This window comes from Chelonoidis abingdonii, chromosome 9 (genome assembly GCF_003597395.2).
Source record: "Chelonoidis abingdonii isolate Lonesome George chromosome 9, CheloAbing_2.0, whole genome shotgun sequence".
NCBI lineage: Eukaryota > Metazoa > Chordata > Testudines > Testudinidae > Chelonoidis > Chelonoidis abingdonii.
The window spans coordinates 85,911,153-85,938,121 of record NC_133777.1 but is presented as its reverse complement, the minus strand read 5'-3'; the positions used below and the strand labels follow the sequence as shown (position 1 = coordinate 85,938,121).

General features: G+C 61.2%; 1 protein-coding gene across 4 annotated transcripts in view; it reads left to right on the top strand.

Annotated features, from left to right (window-relative positions):
* MAN2A2 (mannosidase alpha class 2A member 2) overlaps positions 1–24,806 on the top strand; it is a 32,414-nt gene extending 7,608 nt beyond the window's left edge. For 2 of the 4 annotated variants that reach the window (XM_032794190.2, XM_032794187.2), the window contains exons 4-23: positions 239–383; positions 2,529–2,700; positions 3,263–3,390; positions 3,608–3,781; positions 4,519–4,705; positions 4,825–5,002; positions 9,690–9,892; positions 11,255–11,437; positions 11,584–11,698; positions 13,366–13,433; positions 16,334–16,499; positions 17,539–17,775; positions 17,858–17,974; positions 18,127–18,241; positions 18,364–18,497; positions 19,218–19,359; positions 20,403–20,536; positions 21,558–21,752; positions 22,598–22,708; positions 23,475–24,806. In XM_032794190.2, the coding sequence (XP_032650081.1) occupies positions 239–383; positions 2,529–2,700; positions 3,263–3,390; positions 3,608–3,781; positions 4,519–4,705; positions 4,825–5,002; positions 9,690–9,892; positions 11,255–11,437; positions 11,584–11,698; positions 13,366–13,433; positions 16,334–16,499; positions 17,539–17,775; positions 17,858–17,974; positions 18,127–18,241; positions 18,364–18,497; positions 19,218–19,359; positions 20,403–20,536; positions 21,558–21,752; positions 22,598–22,708; positions 23,475–23,630 (3,060 nt within the window). In that variant the 3' untranslated portion in view covers positions 23,631–24,806. The remainder of the gene's footprint in view (positions 1–238; positions 384–2,528; positions 2,701–3,262; positions 3,391–3,607; positions 3,782–4,518; positions 4,706–4,824; positions 5,003–9,689; positions 9,893–11,254; positions 11,438–11,583; positions 11,699–13,365; positions 13,434–16,333; positions 16,500–17,538; positions 17,776–17,857; positions 17,975–18,126; positions 18,242–18,363; positions 18,498–19,217; positions 19,360–20,402; positions 20,537–21,557; positions 21,753–22,597; positions 22,709–23,474) is intronic. The other 2 variants (XM_032794188.2, XM_032794193.2) reach the window with 2 other exon arrangements.
* The last annotated feature ends 2,163 nt before the right edge of the window (positions 24,807–26,969 follow it).

Genomic DNA, 26,969 nt, shown 5'->3' with positions numbered 1-26,969 from the left:
CTGGGGGGCCGGAGGGGGAGCCTCCTGAGGGGGGCCGAGGGGCTGAGAGGTCAGAGGGGGAGCCACCTCCAGAGGGCTGGGGGTTCAGAGGGGGAGTCGCCTGTGGGGGGGCGAAGGGCAGGGGAATTAGAGGGAGGGTGAAGGGCAGGGGAGTCAGAGTAGTCTGGGGCTGGGGCTGAGGCTGGTCTGACGGCCCCAGGCTGGCTGCTCCCACTGAGCATGGTCCTTGGCCTGGCAGATGCTGGCTGTGGCCTCGGTGCTGCCCTTTGATAACCAGGACGGTGGCGTGTGGAAGCAGGGCTTTGACATCACCTACGAGCCCCACGAGTGGGACACAGAGCCCCTGCAGGTGTTCGTGGTGCCACACTCCCATAATGACCCAGGTGAGTGGGGCCCATGGAGCAGGCTGGGGCCTTGGAGCCTGGCCCTGGGCTTAATGCCCTAGGCTGAGCTGTGGGGAGTCCCCTGGCAAAGGGTCCCGGGCATGGCCACCAGGCCCCACAGAGAGAGGATCCCAGGCACGGCCTTTCGGCTTCTCAGCAGTGTTCCTGTCATGGGGTGTGGGGGAATCAGGGCCCTGCACCCCCACTTCCTGCCATTCACCGGGACTCTCAGCCAGCCAGTAAAACTGAAGGGTTATTTAGATGACAGGAACACAGTCCAAGACAGGTCTTGCAGGTACAGACAACAGGACCCCCTCAGGCCTGGGGTGGGGTCTGGGCTGATGGGTTTGGGGTGCAGAAGGGGACTCAGGGCTGGGGCAGAAGGTTGGGGTGCAGGGGAGGGTGAGGGCTGTGGATGGGGGTGGGATGAGGGGTTTGGGGTGCAGGCTTCCCTGGGGCTGCAGTGGGGAGAGAGGATTCCCCCCAGTTTCCACCGCAGCACCTGGGCTGGGGCAGGGGACATCTCTCCCCCAGCCACAGCAGGTGCAGGCCAGACTAGGCTGGGTCCGGGAGAGGGGCTTCTCTATGCCACTGTGATGTTCCCCTGGTGTTATCTGGACCAGTGATCTGCTAGATCACTCCAGTCCTCGACTCTGGGAACCAGCCTTACCCTGCTCTGCTGTGAGAACCCTCACTCCTGAGCTGTTCACGCACAGCCTCTGGCATGGTAGCTGCTCCCAGCTACGGGAGTGAACACTTTGGCCAGCCGCTGCTTGGATTGTGCAACCGACTGACACTAGCCAATATCTCCAGTCTCAGACACGACCCTGGGAACCTCCGTCTTGCTGTGTTCAGTTATGCCCACTGGGCACTGCAAGTTTACATAAGTTTGTCAATTTAACAAAGAAATTGATATGTACCAGGCTTGTTATCCCCAGGGGAGTCTCTGAGACTCTTCAAACCGAACACGCTGCTTCAGGTAGAACAAACAAATTTATTAACTACAAAGATAGCTTTTAAGTGATTATAAAGGAAAGCACAAAAAGTCAGATGTGGTCAAATGAAATAAAAGCAAAACACATTCTAAACTGATCTGAACTCTTTCAGTGCCCTTACAAACTTAGTTGCTTCTCACCACAGGCTGGCTGGCTGCCCTTCAGCCAGGCTCTCCCCTTTGATCAGGATTCAGTCGCTTGGTGATGATGTCTGTAGATGGAGGTGGAAGAGAGAGGAAAAGTATCAGAGGGGTAGCCGTGTTAGTCTGGATCTGTAAAAGCAGCAAAGAGTCCTGTGGCACCTTATAGACTAACAGATGTTTTGGAGCATGAGCTTTCGTGGGTGAATACCCACTTCGTCAGATGCATTCGTCGGGTGCATTCACCACCAAAGCTCATGCTCCAATACGTCTGTTAGTCTATAAGGGGCCACAGGACTCTGCTGCTTTTACAAAAGAGAGGAAGAGCATGACAAACGTCTCTCTCATTTATCATGTTCTTTCTGCCCTCTTGGCTTTGCCCCCGCCCCCCTTCAGGGTCAGGTGAGCATTACCTCATTGTAGTCCCTGACTAACCAAGGGAAGTGGGGTGACTCCCTCGAGAGTCCAACGGAGCCTTTGTTGCTGCCTAGGCCAGTGTCCTTTGTTCTTGTGGGGCTGGGCTGAGTTTGTCCCATACATGCCCTGATGAGGTGTGAACTGCCCCTCTGTTCCTGGAGAGTTTTGCCTGGGCTTGTTTTAAGCCATGAAGACACATTTTCAGCCTCATAACTATATACATGAAATTATAACCTATAACCTCACTATAACAACAATGCTCAGTGCATCATGAGCCTTCTGAAGACACCCGACACGACAAACTTTGCACTGGATACCACACAATCGTATTATAAGGATGAACATGGGGGTGCAGGGTGATCCGCCGAGGTACAGAGTGTCACAGGGCCTGGGAGAAGGGCATCCTTCCCCCAGCCGCAGCAGGTCTGGGCCAGGCTGGGTTGGGGCTGGGGCTGAGGGCGAGGGAGAGGAATATCTCCCTGCTGCAGCCTTGAGTGCCTGCACAGCAGTTAATATGGCCATGCAGCTTAGAGGAAACGTAGCCCCGCAGGCAGGGCTCCTCACTCAGGCCCTGCCCTGTGCTTGTTGTGCAGGCTGGATCAAGACCTTTGAGAAGTACTTCGCAGACCAGACGCAGCACATCCTGAACAGCATGGTGCTGAAGCTGCAGGAGGACCCGCGCCGCCGCTTCATTTGGTCCGAGATCTCCTTCTTCTCCAAGTGGTGGGACAACATCAGCACCCAGAAACGTGCTGCGGTGCGCAGGTAGGGGGTGCCACAGCCTGTGCCTAGTGGGCAGGGACAGCACTGGCTCTCCCCAGCCTGGGCACTCAATGGAGATATGGGGGTACTGGCCATGGAGTGGGGGCACTGGCTGTTGGGTAAGCCTGCAGGAGGTGCCGTGGGGCAGAGGTTCTGGCCATAGGGCAGGGCGCTGGCAGTGGGGTGGGGGCACTGGAAGTGGGGTGGGGCACTGGCTGTTGGGTGTGCCTACAGGAGGTGCTGTGGGGTGGGAGCACTGGCTGTGGGGTGGGAGTGCTGGCCGTGCATGTGGCAGGGGTGCTGGCCATGGGGTGGGGGTGCTGGCCGTGGGGCGCTGGCTGTGGGGCGCTGACTGTGAGGCAGGGGTGCTGGCTGTGGGGTGGGGGCACAGGCCATGGGGCAGGGGTGCTGGCTGTGGGGCGCTGGCCGTGAGGCGGGGGCACAGGCCATGGGGCAGGGGTGCTGGCTGTGGGGCGCTGGCCTTGAGGTGGGGGCACAGGCCATGGGGCAGGGGTGCTGGCTGTGAGCCCTCTCTCTGTCCCTGACTCTCTGGTGCTCCCTGCAGGCTGGTTGGCAGTGGGCAACTGGAGATGGTGACGGGTGGCTGGGTGATGCCTGACGAGGCCAATTCCCACTACTTCGCCATGATCGACCAGCTGATTGAGGGGCACCAGTGGCTGGAGAAGAACATCGGTGAGTGAATGGGGCAGGGGCAGCACAGACCCGCCCGGCCCTTGTCTCCTCACATCTGTGCCCGTGGCCAAAGGGCTGTGGGGGCTGTGGAGCTGGGTGTGCTGCCCACACCTGGGGCCATGCCCTTGGGGGGGCGCCAGGCCCGCCCCACCCAGCCTCACTCGGTGCCTTCCGGGTGCAAAGTGCCCTAAGAAGTCTGTGGGGCAACTGCCTGCAGGTGTGACCCCGCGGTCCGGCTGGGCCATCGACCCCTTTGGGCACAGCGCCACCATGCCCTACCTGCTGAGACGCGCCAACCTGACCAGCATGCTGATCCAGAGGGTGCACTACGCCATCAAGAAGCACTTCGCTGCCACTCACAGCCTGGAGTTCATGTGGAGGCAGACCTGGGGTGAGAGGGCTGGACCAGAGGTGGGGTGAGGGGCTTCCTGGAGTTGGGGGTGGGTGACGGCTGCTGCCCTCTTTCCTGGTGGCACAGTGATCCCTGCCCACATTCAGCCAAGGAGCAGCCCTCTGCCACCCGTCCCAGTCCGTGAGGGACTCTGGGGGCCTCTGGGGCTGAGCTGAGCCTGCCCTGCCAGGGCCCCCCGCTGCTCCCGTCCCTTGTGTGGCTGGGTCCCAGCGTCCTTCGGGTGCGGCTGCCCCATCCTGCCCTGGCCTGGGGCTGCTGGAGCTGGAGTGCAGGCAAGCTGGGCTCCCCTTCCCTGGGCCATGGCCCCACTGCTGCCATTCCTGGCTCTGGTGGCACCCCCTCCTGGCTCTTGGCTGGGTGGGAGGCCCTTCCGGGGTGCCATGTGACTCCCCCCCATCCCGAACTCCCATGGGTAGGGCCTGGGGGGCATGGCACGCTGGCTGCTCGCCTGCTCTGCCCTGACTCTTGCTAGCCAGCGCCTTCGTGGCCAGCGGGCAGCTGCTGCTCTGCCACAGCCTCTCCTCCACTCCCACTTGGCTGCTTCCCATCCCGCTAACCTGGGGCCAGGCCCACCCCCAGCATGGGCGCTGCCTTCCCTAGGAGTGCCCTGGTGCTGCCCGGCTGGTACGGCTACTGCCTGCTCAGCTGTGACAGCCAAGCACAGGCAGACGGTGCCCGGGGTGGGCACACCGACTCAGCTGGCTGCTTCTCTGCAGACCCAGACTCCAGCACTGATATCTTCTGCCACATGATGCCCTTCTACAGCTACGATGTGCCCCACACCTGCGGCCCTGACCCCAAGATCTGCTGCCAGTTTGACTTCAAGCGCCTGCCAGGAGGCAGGATCAACTGTCCATGGAAGGTGCCACCCAGAGCCATCACTGAGGCCAATGTGGCCGAACGGTGAGTGAGCTATGCCCCACCACTCGGCCCAAGGCTGAGCCTTCTTGGTTGGCTCCGGGGCGTGCAGCCTGCACCTGCTGGCCCAGCCCCCTGAGGGCTCTCGCCGTGTTCCACCGCAGGGCACACCTCTTGCTGGACCAGTACCGAAAGAAGTCCAAGCTGTTCCGCAGCAAGGTGCTGCTGGTGCCTCTGGGAGACGACTTCCGCTATGACAAGCCCCAGGAGTGGGACGCCCAGTTCCTCAACTACCAGCGCCTCTTCGACTTCCTCAACGCCCACCCCAGCCTGCACGTGCAGGTACTGCACTGGACTCCCAAGGGGCTGCAGCTGGGACGTGCTGGGGGGTCCAGGAGAGCCCCACCCGCCCCCTGGGGGATGTCAGGGAAGTGGGGGGGAGCTCGCCTCCTGGGGAATGCCGGGGTGTGCGGGTGGAGCCCCACCCCCTGGAGGATGCCAGGGATGTGGGGGGAAGCCCTGCTCCCTGGGGGATGCCGGGGATGTGTGAGGGGAGCCCCGCCTCCTGGGGAATGCCAGGGATGTTGGGGGGAGCCCTGCCCCCTGGGGAATGCTGGGGGTGTGCGGGTGGAGCCCCACCCCCTGGGGGATGCCGGGAGTGTGGGGGTGGAGCCACACCCCCTGGAGGACACCGGGCGGTGCAGGGAGTTATATTAGTCTTGATGGAATATGAACCCAAAGAGTCACAGGTGTTAACACGACCCTGTCAATGTCCCATGTTAAACAGGGCTAAAGGAGGCCTGGGATTTGGCCTAGGGAGTCCTCTGCCCGCTCAGTGCCAGGCACGCACCCCACTGAATGGCCTGGCCCCTTCTACCGAAGGTGCAGGAAGAAGGAAAACCTGTCAAAGCATTTGCAATGGGAAGTGTTCCCTGGAGCAGCGTCCCTAGTGCCCAGGGATGGCGCTGCGTGGCTTCAGAATCAGAATCACAGAATCACAGAGTTGGAAGGGACCTCAGGAGGTGTCTAGTCCAACCCCTTGCTCAAGGCAGGACCAACCCCAACTAAATCATCCCACCCCGGGCTTTCTCAAGCCTGACCTTAATAACCTCTAAGGAAGGGATCCCTACCACTCCCTGGTAACCATCCAGTTACTTCACAACCTCTCCTAGTGAATTTTTTCTTCTTCCCTAATACCAACGGAAACCTCCCCCCCTGCATTGAGACCATGTACTCCGTTTTTTTCTGCTCAGTCTTAGGTACCACTGAGAACAGTCTTAGATCCATCTTTTTGAACCTTCAGGTTAGTTTGAAAGCGCTATTCAATCCTCCCTCATTCTTCTCTTCTGCAGACTAAACAATCCCAGTTCCCTCAGCCTCTCCTCATGAGTCATGTGCTCCAGCCCCCTAACCATTTTTGTTGCCCTCTGCTGGACTCTCCAATTTGTCCACATCCTTCTTGTAGCATGGGGCCCAAAACTGGACACAGTATCCAGATGAGACCTCACCAGTGTCGAATAGAGGGGAATGATCACGTCCCTCAATCTACTGGCAATGCCCCTACTTATACAGCCCAAAATGCCGTTAGCCTTCTTGGCAACAAGGACACACTGCTGACTCATATCCAGCTTCTCGTCCATTGTAACCCCAGATCCTTTTCTGCAGAACTGCTGCCTAGCCACTTGGTCCCTAGTCTGTAGCAGTGCATGGGATTCTTCCGTTCTAAGTGCAGGACTCTGCACTTGTCCTTGTTGAACCTCCTCAGATTTCTTTTGGCCCAATCCTGTAATTTGTCTAGGTCAGGGGTGGCCAATTTGAGCCTGAGAAGGAGCCAGAATTTACCAATGTACATTGCCAAAGAGCCACAGTAATAAGTCAGGAGCCCCACATCAGCTCCCCCTCTTCCAGCGCCTCCTGCCCACCGGCAGCTCTGCCAATCAGTGCCTCCCCCCTTCCTCCCAGCATTTCCTGATCAACTGTTCCATGGCATGCAGGAGGCTCTGGGGGGAAAAGGGAAGGAACGAGGGCACTGCAGGCTCAGGGGAGGGAGCAGGAAGGGGTGAAGTGGGGGCAGTGCCTGTGGCAGAGCCAGGGATTGAGCAGTGAGCATCCCCCCGCACATTGGAAAGTTGGTGCCTCTAGCTCCAGCCCTGTAGTCAGTGCCTGTACAAGGAGCCTCGTATTAACTTCTGAAGAGCCACATCTGGCTCCAGAGCCACAGGTTGGCCACCCCTGGTCTAGGTCCCTCTGTATCCTGTCCCCGCCCACGTATCTACCACTCCTCCCAGTTTAGTATCATCTGCAAACTTGCTGATGTTGCAGGCCACGCCATCCTCCAGATCATTAATGAAGATATTGAACAAAACCGGCCCCAGGACCGACCCTTGGGGCACTCCGCTTGATACCAACTGCCAACTAGACATGGAGCCATTGATCACTGTGATGGAGTAGGGTCTGTCTGTGTGGGGGATGGGAGAGCTGGGGATGTCTTTAGGTGAGGGACAGGATCTTTAAGCCTGTAACCTGAGCCAGGTAAGGGGGGGGGGGTTAGCACCTTGGCCTGGGAAGCTGGACAAAGGAATCGGCCGGCTGGAGGAGGGGCAGTTCAGTTTTGGTTTGGGGCTGGGTGGGGGAATTCAGGGAAGACTATGCTGGGATTCAAGCGCCCTGAACCCCGAGAAGGACTCGATTGAGGAGTCCTGGTTGGGTCTCCAAGCTCTGCTGTAACCTGCATTCCTGTTGTCCAATAAACCTTCTGTTTTACTGGCTGGCTGAGAGTCACTGTGGGTCCCAGGAAGAGGGGTGCAGGACCGGACTCCCCCACACTACGTGACAATCACTACCTGTTGAGCCCGACGATCTAGCCAGCTTTCTATCCACCTTATAGTCCATTCATCCAGCCTAAACTTCTTTAACTTGCCGGCAAGAATACTGTGGGAGACCGTATCAAAAGCTTTGCTAAAGTCAAGGAATAACATGTCCACTGCTTTCCCCTCATCCACAGACCCAGTTATCGCCCCATAGAAGGCAATTAGGTTAGTCAGGCATGACTTGCCCTTGGTGAATCCATGCTGACTGTTCCTGATCACTTTCTTCTCCTCTAAGTGCTTCAGAATTGATTCCTTGAGGACCTGCTCCATGATTTTTCCATGGACTGAGGTTAGGCTGACTGGCCTGTAGCTCCCCAGATCCTCTTCCTTCCCTTTTTTACAGATGGGCACTACATTAGCCTTTTTCCAGTCATCTGGGACCTCCCCCACTCGCCGTGAGTTTTCAAAGATAATGGCCAATGGCTCTGCAATCACATCTGCCAACTCCTTTAGCAACCTCGGATGCAGCACATCTGGCCCCATGGACTTGTGCTCATCCAGGTTTTCTAAATAGTCCCGAACCACTTCTTTCTCCACAGAGGGCTGGTCACCTCCTCGCCATGCTTTGCTGCCCAGTGCAGTAGTCTGGGAGCTGACCTTGTTCATGAAGACAAAGGCAAAAAAAGCATTGAGTACATTAGCTTTTTCCACATCCTCTGTCACTGGGTTGCCTCCCCCATTCAGTAAGAGGCCCACACTTTCCTTGACCTTCTTCAGAAGGCAAGCCCCTTGTCTGACAGCTGCCAGCCCTCTCCAGGCTGTCTGGGGCCCCTCTGGGAGCAGGCTTTGCTGAGCTGGGCTGGAGCGGTGGCTGTGCTATAGTTCTCCGAGCCCATTTCCTAGAAGGCCAAACCAACCAAACAGCTGGGGAGAGGAAAGTCCAGCGCCAGCTCATCCATGCAGCCTCCCTGGTGGAGAAATAGGCCCAGCGCGCAGCCATGCTGAGACCTGGCAAACACGTCCCAGCGTTGAGCTGGCTGGCCATGCCTCTGGCTGCTCCCAGGCTCATGGCAGGGCAGCAGGACACACAGCTTGGGCCGGTGAAACCAGACCTGTTCGAGGGACAGGAAAAGGGAGCGATAAGGAAGAGAAGGAATATGGTTGGGAAGGAGAAGGGCACATGGGAGGGGTGACAAAGTCTGCCATGCCAGGCAGTTGTTGGCATGGAGCTGGAGCCGGTGGATGTGGCCTCGTCTTGGCCTAGCCTGGTCAGGACATCTCCCAGGCTCAGGGCGACAGAAGCCAAATGACGGCACAGCACGTCTTGGGGGCCTGGACGGTGAAGCTTGCCCTGCCGCTCCTTTCAGTCAGCAGTTCCCTCCGGTAGCCAGCCCTCCCCAGAGCCTCTTCTCGGGGACGAAGGGGTGGGGGTGCTAGGCCCGGCCTCCCCTCTTGTCCACTGGTGGGGCCTCATTGCCACACCCTGGCTCTGACGAGGCCTGGGCTTCTGTTGGGAGGCCGGTTGGGTTGCACTAGCGCAGGCTGGCTGCCAACCGGCTCCCTCCTCCCCAGCACAGGTCACGGGGACCCCAGAGCAGCCTCTAGCCACTTCCCACAGCTAGTCTCACAAGTGAGTCCGTTTGTAGGCGCAGTTTGGGGTTGGTCCTACTTTGAGCAGGGAGTGGGACTTGATGCCCTCCTGAGGTACCTTCCAACCCTGATAGTCTACGAGTCTATGATTTATTACAACAAGCCCCACTCATGCCTGTGGGATTCCAGAAGGTCTATGATGAGCCCCGCACACTACCTGTGAGATAGGGGGTTGGGGAGCCCCAGCCACCCCCTGTGGGATGGGGGGGACCTGGGGAACCTGCATGTGCAGTGTAGCTGTCAGAACTCCAGCCTTGCCAGTGTACCTGCTTTCCAGATGCTCTGTTGGTTTCTTACTGGCCTGGGGCCTCAGCTGGCTGCAGTCTTAAGAGCAGCCAGACTGGGTCAGCTCAAAGGTCCATCCAGCCCCATGTCCTGTCTGCTGGCGGTGGCCAATACCAGGTGTTTCAGGGGAATGAACAGAACAGGGCAGTTTTCGAGTGATCCATCCCTTGTCACCTATTCCCAGGTCCTGGTCATCCCGGAGTAGGGGGGTTCCACCCACCCTCTCATTGGTGCCGGGGGCCCACCTGGCTCATGGATGGAATGGGGCCATGCTCTCCCTGCAGGCGCAGTTCGGGACCCTCTCCGATTACTTTGACGCTCTCTCCAAGAGGACTGGGATCGTCCCGGGATTTAAGCCGCCTGGCTTCCCTGTGCTAAGCGGTGACTTCTTCTCCTACGCGGACCGTGAGGACCACTACTGGACGGGCTACTACACCTCCCGGCCCTTCTACAAGAGCCTGGATCGCGTGCTGGAGGCCCATCTCCGGTGAGGATGTGAGGCTGCGGCTGGGAACGGGCAGGAGTGGGGCAGGCAGGGGCTGGGCTGGAAGGAGCTGGGCACAATCAATGACAGGTTTGGGGGTGGGGCAGATGGGGGCAGGAGCTTGGTGGGCCGGGACTCAGGGCACACAGCTGGGGGAATTTCAGGGGAGGGGAGATTCAGGGCACAGGGCAGATTCAGGGGGCCAGGATTCAGGGGCAGAGCGAGGGGGGATTTGGGCACAGGGCGAGGAGGGATTCAGGGGCGGGGTGAGGGGGGGTTGCAGGGTGCATTGAGGGGGTAAAGGCACAGGGCGAGAGGGTTCGGGGGCAGGGCAAGGGGGGATGTGGGGATGAGGCGAGAGGATATTTGAGGCTGGGGCAAGGGGGATTCGGGGGCAGCGCGAGCGGAGATAGGGTGAGGTGAAGGGATATTTGGGGCTGGGCGTGAGGGGATCGGGGCAGCGCGAGGGGGAGTGGGTGGGCAAGGGGGATATTGGGCTGGGTGAGGGACTTGGGGGCATCAGCAGAGGGGAGTGTGGGGGTGAGGAGAGAGGATATTTTGAGGCTGGGGCAAGGGGGATTCGGGGGCGGCACAAGGGGGATGCGGGAGTGAGGTGAGGGATATTTGGGGCGGAGTGAGAGGATTCGGGGGCGGCGCAAGGGATGTGGGGGTGGAGCAAGGTGGGATTTGGGAGCAGGGTGAGGGGGATTCGGGGCAGGTGAGGGGAGGTTGTGGGGGTGCGTTGAGGGGGTTCAGGCACAGGGTGAGAGAGTTTAGGGGTGGCACAAGGGGGGATGTTGGGATGAGGCGAGGGGATATTTGGGGCTGGGGCGAGGGGGATTCATGGCCAGCGCAAGGGGATGTGGGGTGAGGCAAGGGGTTATTTGGGCTGGGGCGAGGGGGATTCTGGCGGTGTGGGGGGATGTGGGGGTGAGCAAGGAGGATTCGAGGGGCGGGACGGGGATTTGTGGGCAGGGTGAGGGGGGATTTGGGCACAGGGCGAGGTGGGATTCGGGGGCAGGGCAAGGGGAATTCGGGGGTGGCGCAAGGGGGGTGTGAGGGTGGAGCGAGGGAGGATTCGAGGGGGCAGGACAGATGGATTTGGGGGCAGGGTGAGGGGGTTCATGCACAGGGTGAGAGAGTTCAGGGGCGGCGCAAGGGGGGATGTGGGGGTGAGGAGAGGGGATATTTGGGGCTGGGGTGAGGGGGATTTGGGAGTGGCATGAGGGGCGTGTGGGGGTGGAGCGAGGGAGGATTTGGGGGGGTGAGACAGGAGGATTTGGGGGCAGGGTGCAGGGGTTCGGGCGCAGGGCGAGGCGTGTGTGTGGGGAGGAGCTGTGGCTCATGGGTCTGTGTCCGGCCCAGGGGCGCAGAGATCCTGTATAGCCTAGCGCTGAGTCACGCCCGGCACGCTGGCATGGACAGCAGATACCCGCTCTCAGATTACGCCCTGCTGACCGAGGCCCGGCGTGCCCTGGGGCTCTTCCAGCACCACGACGCCATCACGGGCACCGCTAAAGAGGCCGTCGTGGTGGATTACGGTGTGAGGTACGGCCCTGAGCCACGGGAATGGCGGGGGGAGCCGGGTGGGTGAACCCTGCCTGGGGGGTCCCTGTGGGGGAGAGGCTGGCGGGGGAGCGGTGACGCTGATTCTCTCTGTGCCTTTCCCTCGCGGCTCCGGCCCGGCTGCCCAGGCTGCTCCACTCCCTGGTGAACCTGAAACGCATCATCAGCAATGCCGCGCACTACCTGGTGCTGGGCGAGAAGGAGTCCTATCACTATGACGCCGCAGGGCCCTTCCTTGGCACGGTGAGCCCGGCCCTGTGCCCCTGCCCCGGCCCCGGCCCCGGCCCTGACCTTGGCCTCACTGCCTGACCCCAGTCCAGCCCTCGCCCTGGCCCAGTCCAGCCCCGCTGCCCTGACCCCAGCCCGGCCCCCCTGCCCTGACCCTGATCCCAGCCCCCGTGCCCTGACTCTGGCCTGGCCCCGCTGCTCTGACCTCGGCCCGGCCCAGCCCCTCTGCCCTGACTCTGGTCCAGCCCCACACCCTGGCCCCGGCCCTGACCTTGGCCTCACTGCCTGACCCCCGCCCAGCCCCCGCCCTGGCCCAGTCCAGCCCCCCTGCCCTGACCCCAGCCCGGCCCCCCTGCCCTGACCCTGATCCCAGCCCCCGTGCCCTGACTCTGGCCCGATCCCACTGCTCTGACCCTGGCCCGGCCCTGCTGTCTGACCCTGATCCCAGCCCTGCTGCCCTGACCCTGATCCCGGCCCTGCTGCTCTGACCCTGGTCCAGCCCCACGCCCTGGCCCCGGCCCTGACCTTGGCCTCACTGCCTGACCGCGGCCCAGTCCCACACCCTGACCCCAGCCCGGCCCCCCTGGCCTGACCCTGATCCCAGCGCCCCTGCCTGACCCTGGCCCGGCCCCAGTGCTCTGACCTCGGCTCGGCTCAGCCCCACTGCCCTGACCCTGATCCCGGCCCCCCTGCCCTGACCCTGATCCCTGACCCCGGCCCAGCCCCACTGCCTGACCCTAGCCCAGCCTCACTGCCCTGACCCCAGCCCAGCCCCACTTCTCTGACCCCGGCCCCGCTGCCCTGACCCTGACCCCGGCCCCGCTGCCCTGACCCTGATCCTGGCCCCGCTGCCCTGACCCCGGCCCAGCCCCACTGCCCTGACCCTGATCCCAGCCCCGCTGCCCTGAACCTAATCCCAGCCCCACTGCTCTGACCCCAGCCCGACCCCCCTGCCCTGACCCTGATCCCAGTCCCCCTGCCCTGACCCGGGTCTGGCCCCGGCCCCACTGCCCTGACCCCAACCCCTCCCACCTGCCCTGATCCTGGCCTGGCCCCGCTGCTCTGACCCTGATCCCGGCCCCCCTGCCCTGCCCCCGATCCAGCCCTGCTGCCCTGACCCCAACTCTGCCCCCCTACCCTGACCTGGGTCTGGCCCTGGCCCCACTGCTCTGACCCCAACCCCTCCCACCTGCCCTGATCCTGGCCTGGCCCCGCTGCCCTGACCCTGATCCCGGCCCCACTGCCCTGACCCCAGCCCGGCCCCCCTGCCCTGACCCTGATCCCTGACCCCAGCCCAGCCTCACTGCCCTGACCCCAGCCCAGCCCCACTTCTCTGACTCCAGCCCCGCTGCCCTGACCCTGATCCCGCCCCCACTGCCCTGACCCTGATCCCGGCCCCGCTGCCCTGACTTCAGCCTCAGTCACATCGTTGACCCCAACCTCCCTGCCTTGATCCAGACTTCAGCCCCAATCCCCATCCCTCAGCTCTACTGCCCTGCCCCTGCCTGCATTCGGGGGTGACCCCCACCATCAGGGCGCTCCCCAGGAGCAGCTCTCTGCACCCCTTTGCACGGTGGGGGCCTGCCCCACTCCCTCTCTCTGCCTTTCTGCCTAGAGGGGTGCTTGGGCTGGGGGTGCTCTCTTGGGAGCATTATGGTGCTGACTCAGCTCCTCTCTGCCAGGACGACATGCGCCTCAACCAGGACTCGCTGCCTGAGAAAACCATCATCAGGTTGGACACATCGCCCAGGTGCACACCCAGCTCTGGGCTGGGGCAGGGCCTGGTGGGAGGGACAGGCCCCTCCCTGTGTTCATTCTGTCCTGGGAGCTGCCGGGGCCAGGCCTGCCCCTGTGGCTGAGCGCTCTATTCACTCTAACCTGCCACTGCTGGGGTCCTTTGGGGGCTGGAGGCTGTCAGAGGGCTGTCGAATGCTAGGGGCTGGAGGCGCCATCGGAGGTGGGGGGCTCTCAGGGGCCAAAGGTTGTGGGGAGCCATCAGGTCGGAGGCTGTGGGGGCCAGCAGAGTCTGGGGACCATCGGGGATCAGGGACTGGGGGCCGTTGGGGGCTGAGGGCTGTAATGATGCAGCCTCTTTGGCAGGACACTTCTGAGAGTATCAATTCAGACAAATTGCTCAGAGCTGGACAGTCACCGCCCAAGGCTGGGTTTCCTTTGCACACCGAACCAGCCAAACAGAGAGGATTTCAGTCTCACCCCACTGGCTAACCACAAGCCACACAAGCGATTCCCTTTGACACTCCAGTTTCCCGCATCACTACCAGTTGCACTCGTTATGGGGATGGCTGGTTATGAAAACCAACACCCCAGTAAAAGAAAAAAGGTTCTCTCGATCCCAAAGGACCAAGCCCCAGACCCAGGTCAATATACAAGTTAGATCGTACCCACAAAACACGCTGTTGCCAGTTCTTCAGAATCTAAAGGTTTATTCATAAAAAGAAAGAAATATAGATGAAGAGCTAGAATTGGTTAAAGGAGTCAATTCCATACAGTAATGGCAGAGTTCTTGGTTAGGCTTGTAGCACTGATGGAATAAACTGCAGGTTCAAATTAAGTCTCTGGAACATCTCCAGCTGGGATGGGTCATTCAGTCCTTTGTTCAGATGTTCAGTTTGTAGCAAAGTCCTTCCAGAGGTCAGAAGCAGGATTGAAGACAAAATGGAGGGGTTTCCAGGGCATTTTATATTCTTTGCCCATGGGAGGACACTCCTTTGTTCTTACTGTGGAAAATCACAACAGCAAGATGGAGTTCGGAGTCACACGGGCAAGTCACATGTTCATACATGACTCAGTTTGCAGGCCAATGCCGTTGTTTACATGTTAGTTTGAATGTTCCCAGGAAAGCTCAGATGTGGGTTGGCATCTCCCAAAGTCCATTGTCAGTGAAGTGTTCTTGACTGGGCACTTAATCTGCAAATTCCTTTCTCAAGAAGCTGACCACATGCTTCACTGAGACTACTTAGACTCAAAACACATTGAGATACAAGTACAGAACCAATATTCATAACTTCAACTGCAAAATGATACACACACACAGACAGCATCACCATACCCAGCAAACCATAACCTGCTCTTAGACACCTCATTTGAACCCTTTTATACAAGACTTGGTGCCACTACAGGGGATAGGGGCCTTGGGGTGATTGGGGATGATCAGGGCTGGGGGCCGTTGGGGGCTGAGGCTATCGGGGATCATGGGCTGGGGTCTGTGGGGGACTGAGGGCTGTCAGGGATCAGGGGCTGGGGTCCGTGGGGGACTGGGGCTGTCAGGGATCAGGGGCTGTCAGGGATCAGGGGCTGTTGGGATCAGGGGCTGGGGTCTGTGGGGGACTGGGGGCTGTCAGGGATCAGAGCCTGGGGTCCGTTTGGATGCTGGGGGCTGTAAGGGATCAGGGGCTCGGGTCTGTGGGGGGCTGGGGGCTGTCAGGGATCAGGGGCTGTCAGGGATCAGGGGCTGTTGGGATCAGGGGCTGGGGTCTGTGGGGGGCTGGGGGCTGTCAGGGATCAGGAGCTGTCAGGGATCAGGGGCTGGGGTCCGTGGGGGGCTGGAGGCTGTCAGGGATCAGGGGCTGTCAGGGATCAGGAGCTGGGGCTGTCGGGAATCAGGGCCTGGGGTCTGTTGGGTGCTGGGGGCTGTAAGGGATCATGGTCTGGGGTCTGTGAGGGGCTGGGGGCTGTCAGCAATCAGGGGCTGGGGCTGTTGGGGATCAGGACCTGTGTCCTTGGGTGCTGGGGACTGTCAGGCATCATGGGCTGGGGTCTGTGGGGGTCTGGGAGCTGTCAGGGATCAGGGCCTGGGGTCCGTTGGGTGCTGTGGGCTGTCGGGGATCAGAAGCTGTCGGGGATCAGGGGCTGGGGCTGTCGGGGATCAGGGGCTGGGGTCCGTTGGGTGCTGGGGTCTGTAAGGGATCATGGTCTGGGGTCCATGGGGGGCTGGGGGCTGTCGGGGATCAGGGGCTGTCAGAGATCAGGGCCTGGGGTCTGTGAGGGGCTGGGGGCTGTCGGCGATCAGGGGCTGGGGCTATTGGGGATCAGGACCTGGGGTCCATTGGGTGCTGGGGACTGTCAGGGATCATGGGCTGGGTTCGGTGGGGGGCTGGAGGCTGTCAGGGATCAGGGGCTGTTGGGGATCAGGGATCAGAGGCTGTTGGGGATCAGGGCCTGCGGTCCGTTGGGTGCTGGGGGCTGTCAGGCATCATGGGCTGGGGTCTGTGGGGGGCTGGGAGCTGTCGGGGAGCAGAGCCTGGGGTCCGTTGGGTGCTGGGGACTGTCAGAGATCAGAGACTGTTGGGGATCAGGGGCTGGGGCTGTCGGGGATCAGGGCCTGGGGTCTGTTGGGTGCTGGGGGCTGTCAGGGACCAGAGGCTGTTGGGGATCAGGGGCTGGAGCTGTCGGGGATCAGGACCTGGGGTCCGTTGGGTGCTGGGGGCTGTCAGGGATCATGGGTTGTTGGGGATCAGGGCCTGGGGCTGTCGGGGATCAGGGTCTGGGGTCGGTGGGGGGCTGGGAGCTGTCAGGGATTAGAGGCTGTCAGGGATCAGAGGCTGTCGGGGGTCAGGGCCTGGGGTCGGTGGGGGCTGGGGGCTGTCGAGGATCAGGGACATCATGTGGCTGAGCGCTGTCCCCATCCAGGTTTGTGGTGTTGTTTAACCCGCTGGAGCAGGAGCGGCTCAGTGTGGTCTCACTGCTGGTGAACTCTCCGCGTGTCCGTGTGCTCTCTGAGGAGGGGCAGCCCCTGGCCGTCCAGCTCAGCGCCCAGTGGAGCTCAGCCACAGATATGGTGCCCGATGTCTACCAGGTACAGGAGGAGGCTGCGGCCTCACCCCACTTCACTGGGGATGCCCTGAACCGGGCAAAACCTACCAGACACACAGTGCCCTTGGCAGCAGTCCCCACCCCCCACCGTGCACACCTCACTCTGTACACCCCGAGCTCCCACATCCACCCGCCACTGCACACACCCAATAGTCCGCCTCAGCAGCTCCACAGGGCTCTCCTCCACCCCCTGGCACACACAGCCCTGCCCACCCTGGCTTGTGCAGGGTCCCCTCCATGCCCTGTGCCCGCTGCTCTGGAACCGCTCTGAATGAAATCAGACAGCACTCCAGGGCAGTATGTCTCCCCTCAGGGCACACAGTCCCTAGGGCAAACCTCCTTGGGTTCAGCGCCAGCTGGGTCTGACCTCGGTGCATTCAGCGCTCCTGTTCATGCTGTGAGCTCCCCACAGAGTCCACCTGAATGGGGCACCTGAGGAACCCTTACATGGCCCCAAAGGAGCCATGCATCCCAGTTCTGCAGTCAGCAGTGACTCGCAGCCAGCATAGAAAACAGAAGGGTTATTAGTCGTCAGGAACACAGTGTAGAACAGATCCTGTTAGATGGGGTGGGGGGAATCCCCCTAAGCCCGGAACCCTGGGCTTTCCCCTCTTCAGTCTCCCAGGCGCAGACTGACCAGCTTCCAGCAGCCCAGCCTAGTTTACCCCTCCTCTGGCCTTTGTCTCTTTCTGGGGCAAACAGGTCACCTGGTCTCCACCTCTCACTTTGTTCTCCAGCACCTCCCGCTGATTCTTGCAGAGGATGGGCTCCGGCAGAGTGTCAGCCATTGTTTGTGCCCAGGCAGTCACCCCTGCCCTCCCTGCCCTCTAGGGGTCTCTGCAAGGATCACACACGCTTGTCCCACCACCTAGACATTTGAGTAACACGTGGGGGAACTGAGGCGCGTACACACACACACACGCGCACACACACACGCACACACACACACACACACACACACACAGAGCATTCAGACAAAACATTACAAACATTCTCACTCTCGTCTCCCCTCTGATTGGCAGGTGTCCATCATGACCCGGCTGCCAGCACTGGGCCTCAGCGTCCTGCAGTTGTACAAGTCATTCGACAGCCACAGCACGCTGACATCATCAGTGCACATCCACCTGCACGGGCGTGACCTGCCAGTGCGCCCGCGCGAGGTCTTCCCCGTGCGCGTCGTCCCTGCCACCTCTGACGACTTCTGCCTGGACAACCAGCACATGCAGGCCTGCTTCTCGGGCCTCACGGGCCTGCTGCAGGTGAGTAGGGGGGCGGGCGGGGGGCAGCATAGTGTGCCTGGCGCCCACGCACTCACTGCCTGCCTGGCCTGCTTCCTTGCAGAGCATCCGGCGGGCTGGGGAGGAGCACAGGCTGAGCAGCGAGTTCCTCATTTATGGCACCAGGAGCGCCAAGGACAAGAGTGGGGCCTACCTCTTCCTGCCGGATGGCGACGCCAAGGTACAGGGACTCAGGGCCCTAGGAGCAGCTGGGCACTGAGGCTTGTGGAGGGGGCCTCGGGAGGGCTGGTGGGACAGAGGGGTCCAGGCCGTTACACCTCCCCTCCCTCGTGCCTGCTGCACTGTGTCAGGCTGCCCTTGTTCCTTTCACAGCCCTATGCCCCTAAGGAGCCGCCTGTGGTGCGGGTGACTGAGGGACCCTTCTTCTCGGAGGTGGCCAGCTACTATCAGCATGTGCAGCAGGTGGTGCGGCTCTACAACGTGCCAGGTGAGGGCCGTGCAGGGTGGGCTGTGCTGTGCTGCAGGGGCTGGGGGCACTGGTGCTCAGCAGGGTCCCTGGCATTCCACTGGCAAGGGCGGGTTAGGTGATCTCAGCCCTCTGCTTTGCAGGGGTGGAGGGTCTGTCCCTGGATGTGTCCTGCCTGGTGGACATCCGCGACCACGTCAACAAGGAGATGGCCCTGCGCCTCAGCACCAGTATCGCCAGCGAGGACACCTTCTTCACCGATCTCAACGGCTTCCAGGTGCCTGGCAGGCCTGGGCAATGCCCTCCCCTGCCTCCTGGGCCTCTCCCCTGACAGAGCAGAGCCAGTACCCTGCCCCCTGGGCATCTCCCAGCCCTGCCCGGTTCCTGGGGCAATGCCCTTCCTTGCCTCCTGGGCCTCTCCCAGCCCTTTCCCCCAGGGCAGCGCCCTCCCCCGCCTCCTGGGCCTCTCCCACCTCTGCCCCCCGGGGGAGCGCCTGTCATGGAGCATGGGGGAGTCCGGCCCTGCACCCCTCTTCCTGGGACTCACAGTGACTCTCAGCCAGGCAGTAAAACAGAAGGTTTATTGGACAACAGGAACGCAGGTTACAGCAGAGATTGTAGGCACAGCCAGGACCCCCAGTTAAGTCCTGCTGGGGCTCAGGAAGCTTAGTCCCCTGAATTTTAACCACCCAGCCCAAAACTGAAACTAAACTCAACTCCCTCCAGCCAGCCTCTTCCTTTGTCCAGCTTCCCGGGCAAAGGTGTTGACCCTCCTCCCTGCTCCCTGGCTCAGGTTACAGCCTTAGGTCCTAGTCCCTCACCTAAAGTCCTCCCCCACAGACAGTCCCTACTCCATCACAGCACCCTCCCCTGCCTGCTGGGCATCTCCCCGCCCAGGGCCAGCTTGCCGGGGGGCCCCCAGGCGCGCAGGACATTGGTGGAGCTCAGAGTGGTGCTGAGCCAGGTGCTGCACTGCCTGATCTCTCCTTTTCTCCAGATCCAGCCTCGCAGGTTCCTGAAGAAGCTGCCTCTCCAGGCCAACTTCTACCCCATGCCAGGCATGGCCTACATCCAGGACAAGCAGAGCCGCCTGACCCTGCACACAGCCCAGGCCCTGGGGGTGTCCAGCCTGCACAGCGGTGAGGGGGGGCAGTGCCCCAGAGCCATCTGCACCTGGCTGCAGCATCTCCTTGAGCCCCGCACTCACCACTGCTCCCAGTCTAAGCAAGGCCAGGCCGGTCACAACCGAACAGGGAAAGCCAGTGCTGCAGGGAGTTGGGGCAGGGCCGTTCTCCCCGAGCAGTCAGGGCTGGTCCCAGGGCGGCGCTAGGGGGCACTGTGCTGCAGGGAGCGGGGTAGGGCACTCAGCAGGGGGCGCTCTCCCCAGCAGGGCTGTCAGTGGTGGTCCCAGGGCGGCACTAGGGGGCGCTGTGCTGCAGGGAGAGGGGTGGGGCACTCAGCAGGGGGCGCTTTCCCCAGCAGGACTGTCAATGCTGTCCCAGGGTGGCGCTAGGGGGCGCTGTGCTGCAGGGAGCAGGGTGGGGCACTCAGTAGGGGCCGCTGTCCCTGGGCAGTCAGAGTTGGTCCCAGGGTGGCGCTAGGGGGTGCTGTGCTGCAGGGAGTGGGGGTGGGCGTGGGGCATTCAGCAGGGGTGCTCTCCCTGGGCTGTCAATGCTGATCCCAGGGCAGCGCTAGGGGACGCTGTGTTGCAGGGTGTGGGGTGGGGCACTCAGCAGGGGGCGCTCTCCTCAGCAGGGCTGTCAGTGCTGGTCCCAGGTCAGCGCTAGGGGGTGCTGTGCTGCAGGCAGTGGGTGGGGCACTCAGCAGGGAGCTCTCTCCCCAGCAGGCAGGCTGGCCCATTGCCCCAGGGTGACTCTGGAGGCCTGTGCTGCAGAGCTCCGCCTTTCTGATAACTCGATGCCCTGACTGCCCCAGGCGAGGGAGGCCCCTGTGCTCTGCGTTGTCCCAGTGGAATCATCGCCCCAGCACTCTGGGAGAACGATGTCCCCTCTTCCATTTGCTGCCCCAGCTGCTGCTGGACTGGAGTGGCCTCTGTCTGGAGTCTCTCCCTGGCCCACCCCTCTAGCAGGGCCCAGTCGAGGCCCCTCTCCATGGGAGGAAGGGTTAAGGGCCCAAGTGTGTTCAGGTCCTGCTGGATCCTTCCCCTCTCTGCGCCCCACAGGCCAGCTGGAGGTGATCCTGGACCGGCGCCTCATGCAGGATGACAACCGTGGCCTTGGCCAGGGGCTGAAGGACAACAAACGAACCTGCAACCGCTTCCGCCTCCTGCTGGAGCACCGCACCACGGCCAACAAGGTGAGGGGGAGCCCTGCCACCAGGAGGCAACGCCATTCTGCTCCGCGCTGCCTGGGCTGCCTAGGTGCTCCAGCCCCCTCGTGGTGTGGAGCACTGGGGTTAAGCCCAGCTGCTGTGGCTGGGGGTGGGGGGACAGACAGTGAGTGCTGAGCCTGGTGGCTCCAGCTGGGGGAGTGCTGTTGGAGTCACCACGGGGTGTTGGTTGGACATTGGGTTTCCCTTCCTTCCCTGTCCCAGACTGTAGCAGAGCTGTGCCGTGCAGCTGTGAACCAGTTGCGTCATCCCACCCCAGCGTTGGTCGCACTGCAGTGGAGGTGGCAGGTGCTGTGCTGCTTGGGGGAGGGTCCTGAGTCTCAGCCAGGCGCTGAGCTTCCCCGAATGCTGCGCTAGACTGGCTCTGCGCTGGCACTTTGCCATACAACTCTTACAACCATCGCTGTTCTCGTCCCATCTCCCCCGCTCCCACCCATGTCACCCCCCAGAGCTCTGGCTTCTTTTCCAAACTGGCTTCCGTGTTCCTAGCCTGGCCCTTTTCCGGCCACGGGACTGGCAGCGGAGAGGTACCTGCCGGCTGCCGCGCTGTCTGGTGACTATAGCTGGGGCCACGGTCAGTGTGAAGCCCAGCTGGGAGCCTGAGCAGTAGATGATGGTAGATTAGCCCTGTGTGCTGTGCATGGGATGGAGTACTGGCCCGAGGGGTGGGCCAGCTGCAGTGGAGTGGGGGCTCTGATGGCTCAATCCTGACCTCCCCCCAAAAGCAGGGAGGGGAAGGGTCCCGCCTCATCAGATCAGATGTGACCGCAGCCCCTGCGGCCTGGGCCAGGGGTGTTGCTGCTGCCTGAGTCTCCTGCCACCCCCACTGCCTGCATCGGGGTGTTTGGGGGAGCCCCATGTGGATCCCTGCTGGGAAATTCCCTCGCCCTCTTGGTGGGTCTGACCAGCCCAACAGGTGAGGGTCCCTACCAGCAGCAGGGTGGGGCTGCCCCAGACCCCTCAACTCAGTTGGTTGCTCTTGTTGCAGGTGCAGGACAGTCGTCCAATCAGCTTCCCCTCTCTGCTGAGTCACATGACCTCCATGCACCTGAACGCCGAGGTGCTGGCGATGCCTGTTGCTCGGGAGAAGCCAGCGCCCCCGGCCCTAAGGTCCTTCCGGCCCCTCTCAGCCACCGTCCCCTGTGACTTCCACATCCTCAACCTGCGGACCCTGCAAGCAGAGGTAAGAGCCCCGGCCCCATGGGAAGCAAGCCCAGCACCCCAACAGCTCGCAACACCGCCATGTGTGGGCGGATCACACTGTCCGTTCCCATCATCCCGGCAGGCTCAGGCCTGGGATCAGGCCCTATGCCCAGCTGTACCCATCCCTTTGGCTGACGAGTAATTAATACCTCGTTTCGTGGAAGGTGGAATTAGGGAGATAAATGAATCGTGAGGCTGAAAACCAGATGTTTGTGCTAAAGAAGGGAAGGCTAAAAAGACAGAATGTCTGAGCCAGCTGAGGCAAGAGAGAGAACACCCGGGGCCAGTTACAACAAGTAATGAACATGCTACGCGAGGGAAGTAGGGGTGAGGTAAAGAGTCCGTGGGTGAGCCTGCTGCACCGGGCTTGGTTCCTGTGGCGTACTCAGGCCAAGCCATTGCAGTGAGATGCGTGGGACACAAAGGGACAGGTGCCGGGACACTTTGAGCTCTCATACTCGGTGTCCATTCCTCACGACTCATCATCTCAGCCGAGTTCTGCTGGGTGCCAGATAAAGGCTCCGAGTGATGCAGGCTGGAGCTGACGGAGTTCTTGGGGGCCGAGGGGAGAGGTCTCGGAGGGAATCCCAGTGTTAGCGGTGCTGTGTCTCGACCTGAATCCGAGTGTCGGGAGTGGGTCCTATCTCATTGCTCAGCCCCGTAGTTGGGCCCAGCAGCTCAGCAATGGCAGAAGGGTGCAGATCCGAATGAGTCTCCAGGACACTGAGCTGCAGGTTAGATTGAAGCACAAACATCCTGGTTTCAGCCCCATGATCCATTTACCTTCCTGCGGCTGTCACACACGTCTCTGCTTCCCCGTCCCAGGACGACTCGCTGCCCTCGGCGGAGATGGCACTGATCTTGCACCGCAAGGGCTTCGACTGCGGCCTGGAGGCCAAACACCTGGCCTTTAACTGCACCACCAGCCAGGGCAAGGTGGGTCTGGGACACCCGCAGTGACACCCCGCATTGGGGCAAGGTGGGTCTGGGACACCCCCAGTGACACCCCGCATTGGGGCAAGGTGGGTCTGGGACACCCCCAGTGACACCCCCCACTGGGGGAAGGTGGGTCTGGGACACCCCCAGTGACATCCACCGCCGGGGCAAGGTGGGTCTGGGACACCCCCAGTGACACCCCCCTCTGGGGCATGGTGGGTCTGGGACACCTCCGGTGACACCCCCCACTGGGGCAAGGTGGGTCTGGGACACCTCCGGTGACACCCCCCACTGGGGCAAGGTGGGTCTGGGACACCCCCGGTGACACCCCCCTCTGGGGCAAGGTGGGTCTGGGACACCCCCGGTGACACCCCCCACTGGGGCAAGGTGGGTCTGGGATACCCCCACTGACATCACCCCACTGGGGCAAGGTGGTTCTGGGACACGACCGGTGCCTCTCCCAGCCCGGCAGCTGACCCACCCTCACGCCGGTGCTGCGGATCAGGCCTTGGCAGGGCCAGGGGGGGAAGGTTGTGGTGGTGAGGGGGCACCTGCCAGAGGGAGCAGTGTTCTTGGAGCCTAGGCTAGGCTGCATTCCTGGGGCACCGGCTCGCCATCACATCCTGGCCCCTATCTCGCAGCCCCCCCCAAGGGGACGCTGCCTTTTGGTGCTGGCTTCGGGCTGCTGCCCGGGGCCTGCCCCAGCACAGAGCTGAGCACAGCCTGCGGCGCCAGCCCCTCACCCCACGCCCCCTCCTCTCTGTAGTTCTCCCTTGGGAGCCTGTTCCACGGCTTGGAGCTGGGGTCGCTGCAGCCCACCTCACTGACACTGATGTACCCACTGGGCACGGCATCCCCCAACAGCACTGTGATCCACATGGACCCCATGGAGATCGCCACCTTCCGCATCCACTTTGGGTAGCCCCTGGCGGCCAGGAGAGGAGCAGGCCAGCTGCCCAGCGTCCAGCTGGGAGACGTCCCCTGCCTGGGGGCGGGGGGGTGGGCAGGGAGCTCCCTCGGGCTGTGGCTTGGGGGCAGACACTGCACGGGATGCAGATGGACTCGCAGGAGCAGCTGCCTCCCTTATTTATTAATCTGTGTTTTAAATAATATTGCAAATGGCCAAGTGTGGGGGCTGGGGCACGGCCCCAGCTGCGCGGCAGATCCCAGACCGCTCCCAGTGCTCAGCCTGGCACTGCCAACGCTGCAGCTGGAAACACTGCGTTCTCGGTGGCCATGCTGCTGGCTCAGCCAGGAGGCAGGTTGCAGCTTCTCGGGTCCCCCAGTCCATGTCCCACCTCTCCCCGTCTCCTCGCCCCATGTTGTGGGGAAACCGGGCAGGTGCTGGAGCCTGCTGGACTGCAGGGGTCTGACTGAAAACCTGCTGTGGGCTGGGTGAGGGGTCCAGGCTGGGGAGGCTGAAGCTGCTGGCCAGGAGTGGGGGTTGGGGGTGCGGTTCTAATGGACACTCTGTGGAACTGGAGACTGAATTTCCCTGAGTTTGTCCTGAGCTTTTAGGCAAGAAAAGGCCTGTTTGCACCTCCCGCCTTGTGTCTGGTTTGTGGCTCTTGCTGCTGGTTCCAGCGTGTGGGGAGAGCCCTGACCTGGGCTGTGGGGGTAAGATCCCAGGGCTGAGGGTGCTGGTTCTGAGCCTGCAGGAGGCAGCAGCTCCAAGGGCCCCCACCCCCTGCCCTTCATCTGATGGGATGCCTCCCCTTCCATTTTCTGCACTGTGGGGTTCTCCCACAGCTTCTATTGACTGAGCCCACAGTGTCAGGGAGGGAGACTTCTCCAGCCCCCCCCGCCACCCCAGAGCCTGCAGCCCCGCCAAGCAGGGGGTGCTATGAGTGAGTGCCCCTCCCCCAGCCCAGGCCCCTCCTGTCCCCACCCAGCAGGGGGTGCTAGGAGCGAGTGCCCCTCTCCTAGCCCAGGCCCCTCCAGCCCCCGCCTAGCAGGGGGTGCTAGGAGCAAGTACCCCTCCGCCCAGCCCGGGCCCCTCCAGCCCCCGCCTAGCAGGGGGTGCTAGGAGCGAGTGCCCCTCCCCGCAGCCCGGGCCCCTCCAGCCCCCGCCTAGCAGGGGGTCCTAGGAGGGAGAGTGCCCCTCCTCCAGCCCCCGCCCAGCAGGGGGTGCTAGGAGCGAGTGCCCCTCCTCCCAGCCCAGGCCCCGCCATCCCCTGCCCAGCAGGGGGCACTAAGGACTGAGTGGTTCTCCCCACGGTTCCTGGCTGTTGTGAGCAGTGGGGGAAGGTTGGAAAGGGGAGGGTTGCGATGGTTCTTTACTAGACCCCTCCCTGCCCCTTGTTGCGGGCCCCATTGCTCCTCGGGCGGAGCTGTCTGGCCGGACAGGGTCCCCCCAGGAAGCAGTGCAGTCTGCCCTCTAACCAACTGTTCATCTCCATTTGAGACCCAAACTCCAGTTCCACTAATCACCATGGCCAGGCTGACAGCCCCTAGCTGGCAGAGCATTATAGTGTCCGCCTCATCAACCTGTTTTCCCTGGCAGCTGCCTCGGAGGGACAGAGCAGAACAGATAAAGCTGAGGTGTGTTAAAGAGGGTTAGTGGAGACCGGGAGGGGAAGGAGAGCAGCCGCTGCACTTTCCCCTGGTCACAGCACAGATACCCAAGGGAATTGACAGTCAGCAAAAGGGAATATTTTAGAGAATGCACATGCAGTCTGTGGAACTCACTGCCACTAGATTAAGAGCTGGGTAGGGTTAAACAAGAATCCGATTTTTCTATGGAGAATGAGAATGGTACAAAGAAGCAACCTGGCTGCCTCTTGCAGAGCAGGGCCAAGTCCAGCTGCTGTACCCAAGGCTGGGGGATGGCATGTCAGGGCAGGCTCCTGTGCCTCCCCCAGAGGCAGTCAGTGCTAAGGAGCAAGCTGCTCCAGGACACAGGGCTGCACCAGGCTAGCAATCTCGCTGCCGTCACTGCTGCTTCTCTGGCCTGGTTGCGGGGCTGTGGGAATGGCTGTGAATGTGGTTCGCCCCGCAGCTCCTGGGGCCTGCTGGGTGCCCTCAGGAGCAGCCTCCTGAGCATCTCTGGTTGCTGTGGGGCCAGTGTCATTACACAGTGCGGCACTGGGGCTGTGGAACTGCCCTGGCCTCCCCCAGGGCTAATTACTGCAAGGGGAGGGTGGGGCAGGGGGGATGCCTGCAGCTTTCTCTGATGGCGCTGAGCACAGCTCCCTGCCCATGGGGCACACAGGAGGCTGCGCTCTGCCTTGTTTGTCTCTGTTCCTGGCACACAGCAGGGCTGGCTGCTCTCCATGCCCAGAACAGCCAGTGGCAAGGCCTTCTCCGCAGCAGCTGCCCCCTCTGGTTGGACCCCGTCCCTGCCAAGCCAGGCCCCATGCACTGGCAATACACCTTGCGGGCTGCTTGCCAGAGGCCCCTTGCCCCAGAGCTGTGAGCTTGGAGCACCAGGAGACCTGGCACGTAACAAACTGAAGGCCATGGGATGGGAGCTTAGTGATGGGGTTGGGCAATGGCCTTGGGGTATGAGATGGTCCTGGATACAATGCCAGGATCAGGCTTGTGTGACGTTATGAGTATAATATACTATCTCATTGAGAGATGACAGGGCCAGAAAGTTAATTAACTCACCTCACCGACTGACCTGACCCAGGGTGAATCTTAAGGACTAGTTAGGAAGATCTGTAAATGAACAGAGCTTTGAAATGCAAGTCTGCATTGTTAGAGGTAGAAGGGGAGGTGTTTGCTCAGGTCTTGGGATGCCAGCAAACAAGTCTTGTCTATTGCTATAGTTTTAATTCAAAGATCAAAAAAGGAATATTAGCATTTAAGATGATACTTGAGTGAAACAGTATTATTGTCTATGTGTCTCTTTGAAGGTTGTGGTAACCTGTATCTGAACTGTTTAATGGATAAATTACCCCCTGTGCTAATTGCCAGGATGTTTGGGAGAAGAGTTAAGCCTATTGTTTTCTCAGGCCAAAAGGCTGCTGGAAATGTATAAGAAGCCTGGGACACGATCCTTCTTCATCTCAGATCTGCTTTGGGTTTCAAGAGGGGGAAACCTTAAGCCACAAGGATTGGGATCCCCAGTCACTGACTGGAGCCACTCTGAATATGGAAATTTGATTATAACCTATGGACTATTTCTAAAAAGGACTTTTGGCAACTGCAAGCCCCTCTCTGCTATGTATCTGAACCTCAAGAATTGAATTCAAGTCAGTCTGTATATTGATCTTTTAACCAACACTCTCTCTTTTAATAAATTATAGCTTAGTTAATA